The 18,209-nt window shown below is 35.0% G+C and overlaps 1 protein-coding gene across 5 annotated transcripts in view; it reads left to right on the top strand.

The window, feature by feature from the left end:
- Window positions 1-18,209, top strand: part of HYCC1 (hyccin PI4KA lipid kinase complex subunit 1) — a 97,158-nt gene that overhangs the window by 44,469 nt on the left and 34,480 nt on the right. For all 5 annotated transcript variants that reach the window (XM_047694190.1, XM_047694191.1, XM_047694192.1 and 2 more), the window contains 3 exons: window positions 4,875-4,953; window positions 12,156-12,257; window positions 17,701-17,880. In XM_047694190.1, coding sequence (XP_047550146.1) covers window positions 4,903-4,953; window positions 12,156-12,257; window positions 17,701-17,880 — 333 coding nt within the window. In that variant the 5' untranslated portion in view covers window positions 4,875-4,902. The remainder of the gene's footprint in view (window positions 1-4,874; window positions 4,954-12,155; window positions 12,258-17,700; window positions 17,881-18,209) is intronic.

Here is an 18,209-nt window from a genome sequence, read left to right as displayed (position 1 = left end):
AACCAACAAGAATTCAATTTCTATCTATCTATCTATCTATCTATCAGAGAGAAAGGAAGAGAGCACAAGTAGGAGGGGCAGAGGGGGAGAGAGAAACTCAAGCAGACTCCTCACTGAGTGCAGACCCCGACTTGGGGCTGGATCTCATGACCCTGAGATCATAACCCCAACCAAAACAGGAGTTGGATGCTTAACCAACTGTGCCACCCAGGCACCCCAATCACCAAGAATTTAAATAGGAGTAGTTTGAAAGATGGACAGTGAGCCAGAGTTAAAGTCATTTAGAAATGAAGGGGAGGTGATGGGGGATTTGACTGACAGATGCAGCTACATGAGTTCAAAGCAACGTTGGGTGGATGGTTTGAAAAGAGAGAGGAAGAATGATTTGAAAATGATAATAAGGAGAAAGAAGGAGGACAGTTACTTTATCTTCAGGCTTAGTGGTTTCTTCCGGGGCTACCTGAGGAAAAGCAGTCACTCTGAGAAGATCACAGGGAAAACTGTCTTCAGAGAAGAACTGGGTTTCATATTAGAATAAGAAGAAAGAAAGAAGGAAGAAAGACATTTAGAGAATTGTTGAGGACACAGGGGATTTTACTGCTAACAGATTGTCAGTTTCAGAAGGCACAGTGAAAAAACCTTCCAGAATTTGAATGGGATAGGAGAGGAGGGTAAAACAGATGTGCAAGAGTTATGTAGATTAGTGTGTGAGGGCTGAGTGTAACCTGGGAGCTGTAGTGGTGTCCAACATAAACAGGGATCGGGGGTGAAGGGAATGATGACTGGTCTTGGTAGACCTGAAGCAGATAGTGGTAGTAAGGCTGTGAAAGTTTCAAGAGTAGGGAGGTAGTTTTAAGCCTCTCTTTTGAGCTCTGTGGAAGAAGGTAAAGAGGTATGGGCAGGGACATTTTTACTTGAGCTTGAATGCATGCTGAACAAGTGAGTATTCAGATTAACTCAGCTATCTATGCAACTGAGGGTTCCCATGTGATTTCTGTCAAGTGGAAGAAAAGAGGCCTGGGGCTGTTACTATTGTATAATATACACACAGAAAAATGCACAAATCAGTGTGGAGTTTGGTGAATTTCCACCAAATGAACATACCTGTGTAACCAGCCCCTACATCAAGAAGCATAACATTAGTAGAACCCAAAAAGTAACTCCCTCAAGGGCAACTGTTATCCTAGCTTTTAACACAATTGATTAGTTTTGCTTGTTATTGAAGTGTATACAAATGTATTTACAGGAAAAAATATTTTTCTGTCTCCTTTTCCCCAATATTGTGATATTAATATAATTATATTTTGATATAATTATATATATACACAATTATATATAATTATATATCATATTATTATCATTGTTGTATAGAACTCCACATATGGTATACCATAATTTATCTATTCTACTCTTGATGAATATTTGGTTTGCTTCTACTTTTAACTATTTACAAAACCTGCTGCTATGGAAATTCTTAAGCACATCTTTCAGAAAACATATGTTCACATTTCTATATGATATTATTTTTTATGGGTGGAATTGGTGGGTCAGTGGAACATAAATGTGTTCAAGTTTAGAAGATATTTGCCAAAGCATTTCTAAGATATTGTACCAGTTTATATCCACATCAACTTATATGAATATTCTGTTTGCTCTGTACCTTTGCCTTTCACTCTAGCCTCACTTGCAAGAGTGTGTGTGTATGTGTGTGTGTGTGTGTGTGTGTGTGTGTGTGTGTGTGAGAGAGAGAGAGAGAGAGAGAGATTTTATTGTGGATTTTAATTGACTAACAAATTCGAACACCTTGTTTTTCCTATTGGGATTGTTTGCCTTTTTCTTAGTAATTTGAATTCTGTATATATTTTGGATATGAAGCTCTTGTCAGACATATGAAATGCAGTATCTTTTCTGACCCTGTGGCTTTGCTTTTTCATTCTCTTAGTGGTAACTTTTGATGAATAAAAGTTCTTCCTGTCTTATGATTAGTACCTTTGTGCCTCTTGTTTAAGAAACCTTTGCCCACTCCAAGGTTATGAAGGTATTCTCTTACGTTTTCTTCCAAATGGTTTATGTTTTACCTCTTTCACTTAAATCTGTGGATCCATGGAACTGGTTTTTGCACATAGTATGAACTAGTAGGTCATGGTTCTCTCCCCACTTTTTACCCTATGTCGCTGTCCATTGACTTAGCCTCATTTAATTTAAAGACTGTTCTTTCCCTTCTGAATTGGTGTCACTTTTGTCATAAATCAGATATATATATTTCTGGCTACTTTGTTTCATTTTTTTTTTCGGCCCTTATGATAATACCAAACTGGCTTAACTACTACGATGTTTATTTATTTGACAGACAAAGATCACAAGTAGGCAGAGAGGCAGGCAGAGAGAGGAAGGGAAGCAGGCTCCCCACTGAGCAGAGAGTCCAATGCAGGGCTCCATCCCAGGACCTGGAATCATGACCTGAGCTGAAGGCAGAGGCTTTAACCCACTGAGCCACCCAGGCACCCCACTCTTGATTCCTTTTAACCTTCTAAAAATTAGTCTCAATTTTAACTAGGGAGTTATTTTGAATTTTTGTAAAAATTTTACCTCCCCCAATTTTCTGTAATTTGATGTAGCATGGTTTTATTTGTGATAATTTTCTGCCCTACTAGATAAACATTGGATAAATTTTTAAAAACCCTTATTTGCATTTATATTTACTTTGCTTCATTTTGCTTCACAAATAAATATAATATAACAAGAGAAAAGTAAGTAGATCCAGGGGCAGGATCTATCTGGTGGATGGCTTAGTTGGTTAAGTGCCTGACCGGCTCAGGTCATGCTCTCGGGATACTGGGATCAAGCCCTGCATCAGGCTCTGCTTGGCCTGGGAGTCTGTTTGTCCCTCTCCCTCTGCTTCTACTAACCAACTCTGCCCCCACAACTCATGCGCTCTCTCAAATAAATAAAATTTTAAAAAAAGTAGATCCAGGCAGAAAGAAAATAAGAGTAAGAGTATAATATGAAACAAGAAAAAGGATTAACTCAGGCCTGCTTTTTTTGTGTATAGAATTAGGGCAGAAACTGCGACTCCCACTTTATTAGAATCAAAGTAAAGAGAATCTGTTATGAGAGTCACAGTATCCATATGTAAAAGCAAACCAGTTACTCTAAAGGAGAGTTTTTCCTGGTAGTGAAAACTGAAGATGTGGATTTTCTCTTCTTTTGGATTTTAAAGGTGGTAATGTGATCTAGCAGGATTTTTGGTAACATTTGGGACACAATTCCAAAGCCCAGTTTATTCGAGTGGATAGTTCTATAAAATCAGTAGTATGGTACACACATGTGTTTTTTGATAGTTTGACTTGACCCAAGGATAAAATTTGGATTAAAAAATAAATGGGCTATTTTTGTTCTAAAAAAATAACATGCATATCTCTCAATTCCTAATGAATGAATGAATGTGTATGTATACACATTGTGTATATATATGTATACACATATTTTTCTTAACTGTGGTTTTATTTTTTTCTCTATATTTTTAACCATGTTTTTAATGGCAATTAGACAATAAAACTTTTTATATTCTTAGGCAAGAACCTACGTTGTTCATTAAGGCATGTCTGTATGCTTTGATAGACAGCTGAGCAGAGGCTATGTGAGTTGATATTCCTCAATAATAATATTGCATAGTATTGGGTGCCTAGGTGGCTCAGTGGGTTAAAGCCTCTGCCTTTGGCTCAGGTAATGATCCCAGAGTCCTGGGATCAAGCCCTGCAACCAACTCTCTGCTCAGCAGGGAGCCTGCTTCTCCGTCTCTCTCTGCCTGTTTCTCTGCCTACTTGTGATCTCTGTCTGTCAAATAAATAAATAAAATCTTAAAAAAATAATATTGCATAGTATTAAAACTTTATTGCCAGGTACTTAAATAAGTGCTTTTATTTGCACTTTTTAATTTAATCCTAAATCCTAACAATAACCCCTTGAAAGTAGGTGCTGTGGCTATCTGTATTTCACAAATGAAAAAAGTAAGGTAAATAAGTTGCCCAAGGTTGTACTACAAATAAGTAATAGAATCAGGATTCTGTTTCTGGCAATTATGCCTCTCTTTCTACTACATTATAAGGCTGATGAAAATTAAGAAGCCTAATGCAGGATTTGTGCTTGAGTTAGGAGGTTAGGAAATTCAGATAGAGCTAAGGTTTTCCTTCAAGAAACAGTTTTTAGGTCTACTCTCATACAGATGGGTGAAGAAAACTACTTTGTACATTCACAGAAGTTTTGCTTGAGATAAGTTTGTTTTGCATTTCTTTAGCTTCCTTTTCTCCTCATTTTTACCTAGCTAAATCCCACTCTTCTGAATATCTATTGTTGAATATGATCATTATCTTGAATATTATCACTTTTATTCTTATTTTATGATTATTAAGCTTTCAGGGAACCAAGTGGCTTGTCTAAATAGATTATAAAGAATCAAAATATAAGCAAATGGAATTATTTAAATGCTTTCTATAAAGTCAATTTTGCAGCATGTCTTTTTATATTTTTACAATTTTAAAATATCTTCTGCAATTTTCTTAAGATGCATGATATTTTGGAATTATTTCATTGAAACAAGGGAAAGTGTTAAGTATGTTTTGCAGCTGGCATTCCTAAAAGCTGAATGAAAACTGCAGACCAATTTCATTATGATGTTTATACTTTTATTAAAATTCTTGTGTTTGAATGCTTGTTTATGCACACTGTTTTGAAATGAGCCTAGTAATTTATGTTTGAAACTGCTTTAATTTCACAAATAAGAAGTAACTAAATTTTATAGGACTAGTTCTATTCATAGTAATCTGACTTAACATATGTTCAAAATTTTAACACTTTTCTATGTTAACTTTCAGGTCGAAGGTCTAGAACAGATGTGGAAAGATGTTCACTTCAGAGAAAGGGGCTGTGGAGGAATGGTTGTCAGAGTTTAAGGTAATATTTAGTGTTTCAGTATAATAATTATATTCCAAAGAAGTTTTGTATATTGCCAGTGGCTGTTTTTAAAATTTTATTTTACTTTTTATAATTTTTATTTTTTATGACTGAAAGTCTGAGTATCTATGGAAGCAGAAATATGTTCCAACAAATCTTAATAAGGAATTTTTATACATAGTAATTCTTTCCAGGAAATAAATTCCTTTTTCTCCCAAGTGGTTAAAAGAGTTTGTTTTCTCCTTTTCATAGCAACCTCACAAAGAATGGTTAAAGTTTCTGAATGTTAATGTTACCCCCTCCAACCATCAAAGATTCAGTGTTAAAATGTTTCTCCCAATTTGGAGGGGAACAGGAGTGGGTATGATCAACAACGGGGAGAAGATGGGAAGATATTTACCCACCTTTCTACCAATGGATCCTTCTTTAGGTGGCTAACTTTTGTTTTCTTTTCTTATGAAGTTTTCTGTATAATAGCTAAAATTGTGGGGGTTTTTTTGGGTTTTTGTTTTTTGTTTGGTTGTTTGTTTTTTGCCGGGGGGTGGTGCAGAGGGAAAGGGAAGGAGAGAGAGAAAGAGAGAACCTTAAGCAGGCTCCATGTCCAGCGCAGAGCCTGATAGGGAGTTCTATTTCACAACCCTGAGATCATGACTGAGCCAATATCAAGAGTTGAACCGTTAACCAACTAAACCACCCAGGGACCCCTCAAATTATATTCTTTAACCAGTAAATTACCTTCTTTTCCTTTAGATCTTGTTACACATAATTATGTGAACTTCATGATCCTAAACCATAGGAATGAAGGGTTTGGGCTGTAACTGTCACTTTTTTGTCCAGCCTAATCAGTCCATGACTTTCAAGGACAAATGTATAGTCTGAAAAAGTCAGACTTACTGGCTTGTTTCAAAGAGGGAGACTACAACAGGCACTATATGAGCATCTCACCAAACAGAAGAAAAGATAAAATCATGGGATTTGGAGGAAAGGTGAAGTTTAGATGAAATTTAAATGAAGCAATATTTTTATGGGCTTGATCAAAACAAAGCAGAGCTGTATGTAATGGAGTCAAAATCTGGTGTGGACTTCAAAGTGGACCCAGGGTCATGTTGTCTTGGAAACTACAAAATTAACATCTATGTGGAATGTTATGCTCAGAAACCCCTTATCTGAAGCTCTGGCTCTGTACCTTGGTTGAAAATCAAACCCGCTTCTCTGTGTCAAGGTGACTTAGATCCTCCAGGCAAGAGTGGGATGTTTCATTCTTAATGATTCTTGTTTATACAGCCATGGTTTTGATATCTATGATTTTAGATAACAAGCCTTCTCAGTGAATAAGAATATAATCACTCAAAAAGGGAGGTTGTTATGAAACTTAAGCTGCAGTGTGTCCTTGAGAGAAGCAATGTTTCCTGTTAATTTTGCAGCTTGCCTTATCAGTCATTATTATCTCATCCTGACAAATGCCTGGGCACATTTTCACTTTGTCAGTTATTATAGTCATAAGTTGAGTATCCTTCTACAGATCCCCTAAGTCATCATAAGTGATGTAGAATCTTATAAAAGTGCACTGTATATAGTGCCTTCTACATATTTTAATAATTTGATTAAACATTCTGCATATGTTGTTTTTCTAAATGTTCGAGTTGTTTTGAAGCCTTTTTTTGCTTCTGGAGTATTTAACATGGTTCATTATATCATGATTTAAAAAAAATATTTATTTATTTGAGAGAGAGAGAGCACAAAAGGGGAGAGGAGCAGAGGGAGAAGCAGACTCCCCACTGAGCAAGGAGCCAGACATGGGGCTTGATCCCAGGACCCTGGAATCATGCCCTGAGCCAAAGGCAGACGCTTAACTGATTGAGCCACCCAGATACCCCATGATGATTTTTTTGACAGGTTGATGGAAATTGTCAAGTTTAAGAGTTGAGTACTACTTCTAGGGCATTCTTATGTTTAATAGTGAAGTGAAATTTGCAAAAACAAATACAGCCAGCCTATTAGCTGTTTTTTAGTATGGGAGTTGTGGAAAGGGGGCATGTTAAGGATGGTGGAAGGGTCATCTATTAAGGCAAATAATCGAAAATCATGACTGATCCCCTTACCTTCCTGTCTGTTTATTCCCTTTCTCTTTTAGCTTGGATATGTAGCACTCTAGCAAGTGTAGCAGTGAAGGGTAAGGGGGCAGTACAGTAAGTAGTATGGGCAACAGTATGCCTAGTGTTTGAGGAAGTGGGTAGTTGGGCAGAGGGTTGCAGAGGTGACATGCAGAAGACTCAGCCAGACTGGTTACATTGGTAGGTTGGTTACTTTGAGTAAATAAGTAAATACATGGAGGATGATAGTGGGAGTTAGGTTTCTCTATGTCTGAGAAAAGAATTAGAAATATGGAATGAGGAAATTCAAGAAAGAACACTAAGGTGTTAGCTTAGAATTGAAAGAATCAGTATGAACTCATGGATCTAAATATGTATATGATAAATTTATACATGTAAAACCATAGATAAAGGCATCCATGTATTTCCCAGCTTTATTCACTGGGAGGGCCAAGAAACAATGACACCCTGGTAGTAATGAGTACACCATGCACCCAGATCTTGTTTTCTAAATACTGTCTTCCACTAAAAGAAACTAGGATGTGAATAAAGTATTATCTGAATAATAATTTAGCAATATAACATATATTATGTGGGTAGCACTATTTTATCAAAATTTTTATGAGTTTAATTCAAGGGTAAGGAAACTTTTCCATTGGAAGAAGGGAAGTAAAATCCTGGGCCCCATGAATTAAAAAAATAATTTTCCTCTGGCGCCCCCAAGATTAAATTTACCCAATTTTCTTTTCTTTTCTTTCTTTCTTTCTTTCTTTCTTTCTTTCTTTTTTTTTTTTTTGAGATCTTATTTATTTATTTGACAGAGAGAGCATGAGCTGGAGGGAGGGGCAAAGGGAGAGGGAAAAGCAGGCTTCCTGATGAGCAGGAAACCCATCCCGGGCTTGATGCCAGGACACTGGGATCATGACCTGAGCCAAAGGCAGACGCTTATCTGAACAAGCCACACAAGCACCCCTAAATTTAGCCAATTTCTAATCAATTTAATATAATGAATGTTTTAAATTTACATTATAGCTAAAGAGAAGATACTTTCTATTCGTTGTTTAATTTGGTAAGTGTTCCTGAAAATTATTTTGAGTGTATTCTGAATTCTGTTAATATGTATTGAATTCAGTTCTGTTTATGTTTGATAAAGAGATTAAGCTTATCAGGCAAAATCAGCAGTATATTAAAGGTAATAGAAAATAGAGAAGTGTTGAGAACATATTTTAAGTACTTTTTAAATTAGAGTGTCTTGTCTTTTGAGATGATTTGTGATGTTAGTTACATGTTTTGGTTAAAATATTTAAGAAAGGAAGTTTGGATGTATACACACACACACACACACACACATACATACACATAATAGAGAGAGAGAGAGAGAGAAAGAGAGAGATTGAGGGAGAGAAGAGGGGGGAAGCCTCTGTTTGGTTATTTAATTTGATAACCATGATACTATTAAAGGTATAAGATCATCAGATTGATGAAGAAGTCCAAACATGTAGGTACTCAGAAACCTTTTGATGTAATCATTATTATTCTGCTAGGTGGTTTTATGATGTTGGAAAAATCACATTAACTTTTTTATGTTTCAATATCCTCATCAGAAAGAGTGAAGTGGGCAGTCTGTGAAGATGATTTTAGTTCTACATTGTTCAATGGTCACAGTCCGAACTTCCAGCCCTATATTCTCCATGCTCACAAATGCACAAGGACAACACAATTTGTTTTGTGCAATTTTTTTTTTTTTTTTTTTTGCCTTTGGAAAAACTACTCATACCTACTCTAGCTATGGGTCCTCATTAAATATTCTCTTTGTATACCAACAAAGTGATTAGACTTGAGACTTCATTATTTTAGTATTTCATTAATAGTTCAGTTTCTTTTTTTTTCAAGATTTTTTTCAGGATTTATTTATGTTAGAGAGTGAGCACAAGTTGGGAGAGGGGCAGAGGGAGAGAGCAGCAGAATCCTGGCTGAACAGGGAACCCCTTGAGAGCTAGATCCTAGGACCCTGAGATCATGACCTGAGTAGAAAACCAAGAGTTGGTTGCTCAACTCACCCAAGTGCCCTTAGATTTTATTTATTTATTCATTTGAGAGGGAGAGAGTACACCCACATGCATGAATGGGGGGAGTGGTGGGGAGAGGAAGAGGGAGAGAGAGAACCTCTCAAGCCAACTTCACTAGAGTGCAGAGCTGAAAGAGGGGCTTAATCCCAGGACCCTGAGATCATGACATGACCTGAAACCAAGAGCCGGCTGCTCAACCAACTGGGCCACCCAGGCTCCCCTCAGAGTCTATCTTTTTAAAGATGTATTTGTGAAGTATTATCTTTTAGATTGTATTGTGTTTTTCTTAATGTTATGTGTAGATTTATCTAGCAGATTTCTAGACTCCTAATTTTTTAAATTTTCTGGTAATCATTGAATCTTAAAATCTAATCTATGTATAATGTTGAATCGAGTTGTTTTATTTATTGGCTCTCTGTCGTCTGTCTTCATTAATTCTCTTCCACCCAACCCATATCACCTCCTTATAGTTTTAAAAAACCATCTGCCAAATGATACTTTAGTATGAAGCATCTGTCTTCTTCAAATTTTGCCAAGACTAATTTCCCATTATTTTATTTTATTTATTTATTTTTTGTTTCCACTTCTGCCTTCTGAAAAGTGAGCAAGCTTAGGTGGTATTTAAGAAGGCCAGTACAGGGGTGCCTGTTGGCTCAGTGGGTTAAAGCCTCTGCCTTCGGCTCAGGTCATGATCCCAGGGTCCTGGGATTGAGCCCTGCATCAGGCTCTCTGTTCAGCGGGGAGCCTGCTTCCCCCTCTGTCTCTGCCTGCCTCTCTGCCTACTAGTGATCTTTGTCTGTCAAATAAATAAATAAATAATTTTTAAGAAGGCCAGTCAGTACCTTTGAACTAGTACAGTGCAAGAAAATATAAAGATTTGCTGTAATAGTATTTAAATCCATTGGGCTCTGTCAGATCTTAAGTTTTTCAAAGCACTGTTCATAAACACAGCAATTATATTTTCTCCTTCTTTAGACAAAAATGGCTTTTCCACATTTACAGAATGAAATAATGACAGAATTGTGCACTGATTTTTAGAAGACCCTTCCTTATATTTAGCAGCATAGTGTCCTAGGCCCAGGGTATTTTCTCGGGTTTGTCAGAGAAGAGCTATTCTTTTGCCTTCAGCTGTTCACAGAAAATATTTTACCTCATGAGGGTTGATTGGTACATAAACTGAAAATTGTAATTCACATTTTTAAAAAGATTTATTTATTTATGTGTGAGAGACAGACAGACAGACGGAAATAGTGACAGATAGTGAGAGGAAAGATTGAAGGAGGCTTCCCGCTGAGCAGGGAGCTCAACATGGGGCTCCATCTCAGGACCCTGGGATCATTACCTGAGCTGAAGGCAAACGCTTAACCAACTTAGCCATCCAGGCACCCCTGTAATTCACATTTTTAATGAATGTTACAGTTTTAGCCTAGATAGTATATATAATATTATAATAATCTTTCTATTCACTAATCTTTTTTTAAAGATTTATATTTCAGTTCACTAAGTTTTAAATTTTATATTTAGACACACACACACACACACTAGTATATTTCATATATATAACTCAGGTTCATTTCCATTCAGGGAGTTAAAAATCTGTTGTTTATTTGGCCGTTATTCCCTTTTATATAAATTCCCCTAGTATTAGCTTACTCTTGATCAAATAACGGAAATGAAATGTTGCCTGGAGATCTTTTGTTACACGCTTTTGAAATATTGAAGAATGCCCTAATCTCCTTTTTATGTAAGCAGTTGCAGTGAAACTTTTTTTTTACTCTGGAAAATGGTGGAAGGTTTCCAGATAGTTCACATTTACTTACCATTCTGGTAAACAAAAACACATCTATTGAATCCCTTCAGCAAAGGTTTGAGTATGAGGGCTTATTCTGAGTGCCGTAGATGGAGAGATTATAAAATAGTTCTTGCCTTTAAGGAACTCATGGTAAAGTTAGAATGAATCATATATCCTTAGTATAAACATTTATGCTGTTGAATTTTCTGTGTCTGTTTATGCACATGTACACCTATATACATTAACCATGACTGTTTTAAATTACAAAATACTAGGAGATGGGACATGTAAGAAATAGTGTGTATCTTGGAATGACTTTTAGCAATATCTTGAGACATGTCTACTGCAGGGTTAATATTTGTTCATTGATTGAAGTATTTTGCATGAGAAAAAATAATGACTTAGAGACAGATATTAAGGAAGGGATATCCTCTAGAAAGGTAGGTTTTTATCATTTGTTATGATGAAGTGTTTTGTTTTGTTTGTTTGTTTTGTTTTGTTTTCAGATTTCCCTACTCCTTATACCCAAAACTATCTGACTGGAGTTTTATCTCTTCCCATTCCTTTCTGGTTGTGAATGAATGAATGGTACTGGCAAGCTGTAATTAGTTGTCCATATTTTAAATGGCATTAGGAAAATTAGTTTGCTGGTAATGTGGCTATCTTTTTCTCCAATTCTGAGAAGTCTACAAATTTGCCCCCAATTCCTAACTTAATAGTCACTATATGTAACTCAGGAGTTACTTTGATAGATGATCTGTGGCCTTAAGGTTTGAAACATTATTCAATCCTTATACAACATGTTTATTAAGAAATAGGATCAATACCACTAGTGAGATTTGTAACTTCTATAATGCTACCAAAAATGTATCTCTGGCTTTACACATGTTTTTTATCCTATTTCTAACCTGAGACTGTGATCAAAGATGAAATGTTAATGTTAATTTATATCCTTGTTCATGATAAGAAAATTAAATATATTTTTGTTGAGATATAATTCACATGACATAAAATCCATTGTTTCACAGGGAAAATATAGTGTTTTTTGGTATAGTTACAATGTTGTGCAAATAACACCAGCATCTAATTCCATCACACCAAAAAAAAAAAAACTCTATGCCTATTAGTCACCCACAATTCCTCCTCTCCCCCAGTCTCTGGCAACAATTAATCTACTTTCTTTTTATGAGTTTCCTTATTCTGGACATTTCATAAAAATAAAATCTTTTTTTCTTAAAATTTGTTTAGACACTACCAGAAACATCTTTATCAAATTATGCCACAAATTTGAAAGACAAGAGTTCTTTAGTTTCATCTCTGTATAAAGTTATCCAGGAGCCACAAAGTGAGGTAAGTACTCTTAAAGTTTATTGTGCTAGTAGCATTCAGTTGGTTGATTTTTAATTTTTTATTGTGAAATATAACACATATATAAAAGAGTAAGAAAAAGTATATGTTTAAAGAACTTTGGTATATATTATGGATTGTTTATCTGATTACATTTGAGAAATGGGGTGGTGGGGGGGTAAGAGTAGAATACTATATGTTCAAAAAATGGTAGAGTAAAAAAAAAAGAACTATAATAAAATGAACTTCACTGTACCATCTCCTAGGCCGAGAAATAGAATTATTACCATATTCTAAAAACCATCTCTGAACATGTTCCTTCTCTTCCTTTATCTGTTTGTGTGTCTGTTTATCTATCTATCTTGTTAGAAGTAGCCTAGAAAGTCAGGGCCATTATATGTATTGATTGATTCAACAAATATTTGTTTGCTCATTATGAGCCAGCTTCAACGCTAGGCAATAGAAAGTCAAAGATAAGTAACACATGGTCTTTATCCTGAAAGAAGAAAGGGAGAGAAAATAAGTAAATACATACATTCAAGGCAATGCCTAGATGGATATGCATAATTCCAGGTATGCAAGGTGAGAGGACATTCCAAATGGTTGGGTTAGTGTATGGAGGCCTAGAAAATGCAAAAATATTTAAGGAATGGCAAGCAGTTTGGCCCAGCTGTTGTTTCTCTGTCCTTCTTTTCTCTTACCCCATCTTCTTTTCTTTTTTTTAGAAAGAAAATTTAGTTTGAAGGTGATAAAATGATCGATACTCCAGATTCTGGTGCTTACAAACCCCATCATTCACAGTAGAAATAGAAGAGGGTTGGAAATAGTGTGGAAAATAAAAGGCATCGTACTTAGAAAAAAAGCGAATAGGCTAATGCAATAGTTAACAAGAGAATAAGACTGGTACTGAAGCTGGAAAGATTAGTTTAGTCTGTAACCATGGTGAGTCTTGAATTCCTTCATAAGCAGTTTAGACTTTTTTTGCACTGAAGGCATGAGTTGGTCAGATTATTGTTTCAGGAAGTTGGCTATGTGGAGGATAGATTGGAGAATAGAAAAATTGAAAGCAGCAGATGCTGGGACAATAGCCTGGGAGGGAGCTGTTGAGAATGGAGTAGAGGGGAGGGATATGAGGTATGTAGTTTTTTTTTTTTTTTTTTCTTTTTTTGCTTATTGGGTTTCTTTGAACTTTAGTTTGGTAGATCACATGGCAGTTCTAACACCACTAATGTTATCATTCATTGGTAAAATAACTTATGCCCTTAGTCCGGTCCTGTGTAGGTCTATGTGCCTTTTGGATGAAGCTCTCAAAGCTTCTCAAAGCTTTGGGAAAGGATTCTGGAAAAACCCAGCTTCTGGATTATGCTATAAAGTACATCGTGACTTTTGCACGCTGAAGAAAAGATTGGGGGTGAAATTGACAAGCCCCAAACTTTACCTGCAATCACTGAATAAAGCAATCATGTTTTGCCTCTCCCTTCCTTCTCCCCAAAGCTTTCCAATTTCTATAGCATGTGTAGGAAGCTTGTTTTCTTGAAGGGTATTAGTTTTTAAAGTATTTGGGTAGAAGGTATTTTAAGTTTTCCACGTTTGAGAATTATTTCACCAAATGGAATAGGTATAGGTATACGCTTTATTTTTAAAAACAAGTTAAATCTTGTTTCTAATTTACTGTTTAGTATTTGGTATTTTGAAAGTCTTAAAAATTATTCTGTGATGAACGGTGTTTTAACCAGCCTACTTTGGATATAGTTTATAAGGTAAATTTCTGATAGACTAGTTTGGTTCATAGCATTTCTTTTGTTCAGAGTGATTACAGCTCTCATGGTTCAGACCAGTATTTCTCAAAGTGTTTGTGGTGAAGAACCAGCCTTTTAAAAAATTGCAGTCTGTCACAGACCAGTATGTGTACAAAATGTACATGATGAGCATGTAACTCACATCATATATGAAGTACCACACAAATTTGATAACCCTTAACTGATCTATACTATATCCTGTTCAGTAAGTCTGCTGATCACCTACTTGAATGTTGTAGTAATATCAAGTTGCTGCAAGTTTCTAAATGTTTCCAATTTCTGTATTTACATTGTTGGGCACTGGTAACATTTGTGGATAGTCTTTGGTCCATGGACCACACTTTTAGAAGTGTAGTTTAGGAGGTTTTGCATGTTAAGTTTGTTTTATGTTTTTAGCTTGATTCATGTGGTAAAGATAATGTGTATTCTGTATTCTTAAAACACAACTCAATCTTTAAAAATATACTTAGAAGTGTTTCTTAAGTATAACAGTGTAATTTACCTCAATATCATAACCCACCTTTTCCTCTTTATTTTGTATCTTAATTTGGAGATATTCTTAAAATGTTGATATCATCCATTTTCTTTTGGCATTTTTGAAATTTGTGCAATAGTTTGAGTGTTATTTGAAGTTTGGCAAATTTGTTATTTGGATTTTATTAAGAGTACTTTTTCATTATTCAGTTTATTTCATTTAGTAAGTATTTATTGAACCCATATAATATGCCAGAAATCCCTTAGAAATGTAGCAGTGAACAAAATAGACTAAATTCTTGATCTTTTGGATTAGAACTTGTATTCTGGTAGGTGAGGTAGACATTAAACAAATACCTAAATGAACAATAAACAGTGTTAGTTAGTGATAAAACTATGAAGAAAAATAAAGTGGAGTAGGGAGAGTATGTGTTGAGATTCTGGAGGTATTGGTTGAATCCGCTCTGAATGAACAAGGGGGGAAACATAAAACTAGGGGCAAGAGTTTTCCAGGAGATGAAATAGTAAATGCAAAAACCCTGAGAGAGAAAATGTGTGGTATGTGCAAGAAATTGTAGACAGTTTATGGGTACAATGCAGTTTGCTTGACTAGTCCTTTTAACTGACTATAACTTTAAGACAGCCATATGATTAGAGGCTAACAGAGCTCAACTGTGTTATGAAACCAGCTGTTTTGTGAAAGAGCCATATAAAATCTCTTTGGTGGTCTAGGCATAGGGAGCCCAGACTAAGGAGAGATCATTCAGGGGGTACTGACACCTGAACAGTGGTGTCCTTCCAACTTTTCTGTATCTTTTTTCTACCTATGCTCCTGAGTAATAGTTAAAAGTAAAAAAATTAATTTGCAAGATTTTCTTGTAAATTTATGCAAACTAAACTCTTTTCCAACTTCTATCCCTGCTTTAATCATTCAAAGTCATTTTGATGTCACATTTCTATTACCATTAGAAATCTCTCTTAGGATACAGACTTCTTACTTACAAATGGATTTTTTTTTAAGTTTATTTATAACTTACTTGCTTTAGAATCCAGAATGTATTTTAGAATGGGAAAAAGGTACATGATGATTAGGTTCTTATTAGACCCACAAAAAGCCCATTTAATACTTGAAAATATACTTGAGATACAATTCTCTCTTAATAATACTGTAAAATGTACCCACCAAATATAATACGTCCATGAGAAAATACATATAAAAATTCAAACCAAACACTAGTTAACACAGCATGTTCTAATGCTCCATTGCTTGTCTCAAATATATTCAAGTTAGATATGTCAAATACTGCCTGTATTTCCCATGTTATGTATTTGTCTATGCTTTTCTGATATTTTTCAGGTATGTTTGTAAAGGAGTCAAAAAGTGTTAGCTCCAGTTCTAACATTTGTGAGCTGCATAATTTTGGCCATAGTAGATAGCCTCTGTCTCAATTTCCTTGTGTAGAAAGTATGGATAATGATATTCTACCCTACAGTGGTGTGGGAATTGAACAGGTTCAAGTCCTTTGAAAGTACTTTGCAAGTTGTAAAACACTGCACAGATATTGGTATATCTCTCTCTTGGTTTGACATGCATAATTTCATCTAACCTCATTGTAACAATGATTTCTCCACCCCTTTGAAGCAGTCTTCATTTGGTCCTGCTTTCGTAAAGCAAAAACTCTTTTAATTTTGAATTTTAAATTGGTTGTAAGATTTTTTGAGGTTGTTTTGATTAAAGTTGATTATGTTTCATGCAGACTATTGAATCAATTTTCAACATAAGATTTCATAATTTTGCAAATTTTGTTTGGTTATATAAATTACTTTAACCAAAGATTTCCCAGGTATTTAAGGATGAGGGCTGTTACACAACAATACAAGATTGCCGACATTGGTCCACAAAGAAATTTTAAAGACTCTACTCTGAAAGCCAAACATTTCCCTGCCAGTTTTTCTTTTTTCCTACTACCCCCAACCTAGTTATTTCAAATTCCTACTTTAAAAACATCTCTTGTTATCTGTGAATGGGGTTACTTTGCTTCTAGCTGTCCAGTTTCCTGTTACCCTTGCCATGCCCTCTGACAACCATTTTGAGAATGAAAAAAATATTCCTTAACTGTCAGTAGTTAGATAATTTTTCTATAGGAAAAATTAATTAGACAATGTTTATTGCAGTGTAATTTCCACTATACTTTGTATATATAATACTGACTTTAATTATACCCAGTATATTTTACATATTTAGCATATTTGAAATCAGAACATCCACCATATGTTAGTTTCTGTTCATTACAATTACCGGAAGTAGAGATTTTGTTTAGTAAATTAACTTAAATCTATTGCCTAAGTTAGTGAAGTGAATGAACTCTAGTTCATTGAAAATATAACAGCCTGAAAAATTTCTGAAAAATCAGTACCCTGTGAATCTCTTCATATATTTATGACTTGTGTGTGATCATTGTATATGCTTTAAGATAATCCTTACATATAAGAGTATCTTATGTTAACTTTCTGTTTTTAAAAAAGTGTCTATGATATAGATACAGTTACCTCTATTAACTGGGTAATGCTGGCATGTGGTGGGAGAGGAAAAGGTTATAGATAACTCCAGATTGTGTTTCAGATAAAATGATAGCAACGTTTAGATTATCCAGGGACAATGAATCATGGTTACAATAGAGATCTAGATCTAGGGGTGGTGTAATTACTCAGCTATTCCACACACATTGCTGTGGGGTGCTGCCTAATTATAAGCTCAGGAGAGTAATGTGATGATTCCCATTTCAATTTCTCCAACCCTGTATGTAATCATGTATATATTGGCACATTTTATCAGGAAAATAGGAGATTAGGGAAGAAACTTCTTACAACCTAACTATTTTAATAAGTTAAAAAGCTGGTATGAATAACAATACCACTTTAGAGTTGTGGATTATTTTAAAGTTTATAGGTGCTTCCAAATACATTTATTTTGAACTGTTTGGCCTTCCACTAGAAGTAAACTTTCAAAGGTTTGCTAAATAACTTAGCAGTGAATAGTTTTGCTTTCAAAAAAATGAAAACATTTATATATTTCAGTAATTACCAATCAGGGAAAGCCATTTTAATTTCCCGTGTCAGTGTCATTCAAATACAGTCTAATCCTTGAATTAACACTTCCATCTTTTTTCCAGTTGCTAGAACCTGTCTGTCACCAGCTCTTCGAATTCTATCGCAGTGGAGAAGAGCAGTTGCTTCGATTTACACTGCAGTTTCTTCCAGAATTGATTTGGTGCTACCTTGCTGTCTCAGCCAGCAGAAATGTGCATAGCAGTGGATGTATTGAAGCTCTTCTTCTAGGGGTTTACAATTTGGTTTGTATTTAATGTAATTTGTTTATATTTAACAAATATTTGTCAAAACCAAATATATAACCTTTTCAGCAAACGTGAATACATAATATTAACTACTTTTCATTGTAGTCAAGCTAGTATTTGTTTTTCATACATCAAATGATGCATAGCTCATTCTCCTAAAAATAACCTTATGGAGGTTGAAGGCCATACAGGCATACATATAATTATGTGAATATACCTTTTTGGATTGATTGAAGACTGAAAATCAGACCATTTCAGTTCTTTTATAGATAGATCTAAAAATATCAATGTTGAATTTTAAATTTTTTAAATTTAAAATTTATTGT

The sequence above is a fragment of the Lutra lutra genome, chromosome 11, assembly GCF_902655055.1.
Source record: "Lutra lutra chromosome 11, mLutLut1.2, whole genome shotgun sequence".
NCBI lineage: Eukaryota > Metazoa > Chordata > Mammalia > Carnivora > Mustelidae > Lutra > Lutra lutra.
This window is presented reverse-complemented; position numbering and strand designations above follow the sequence as displayed.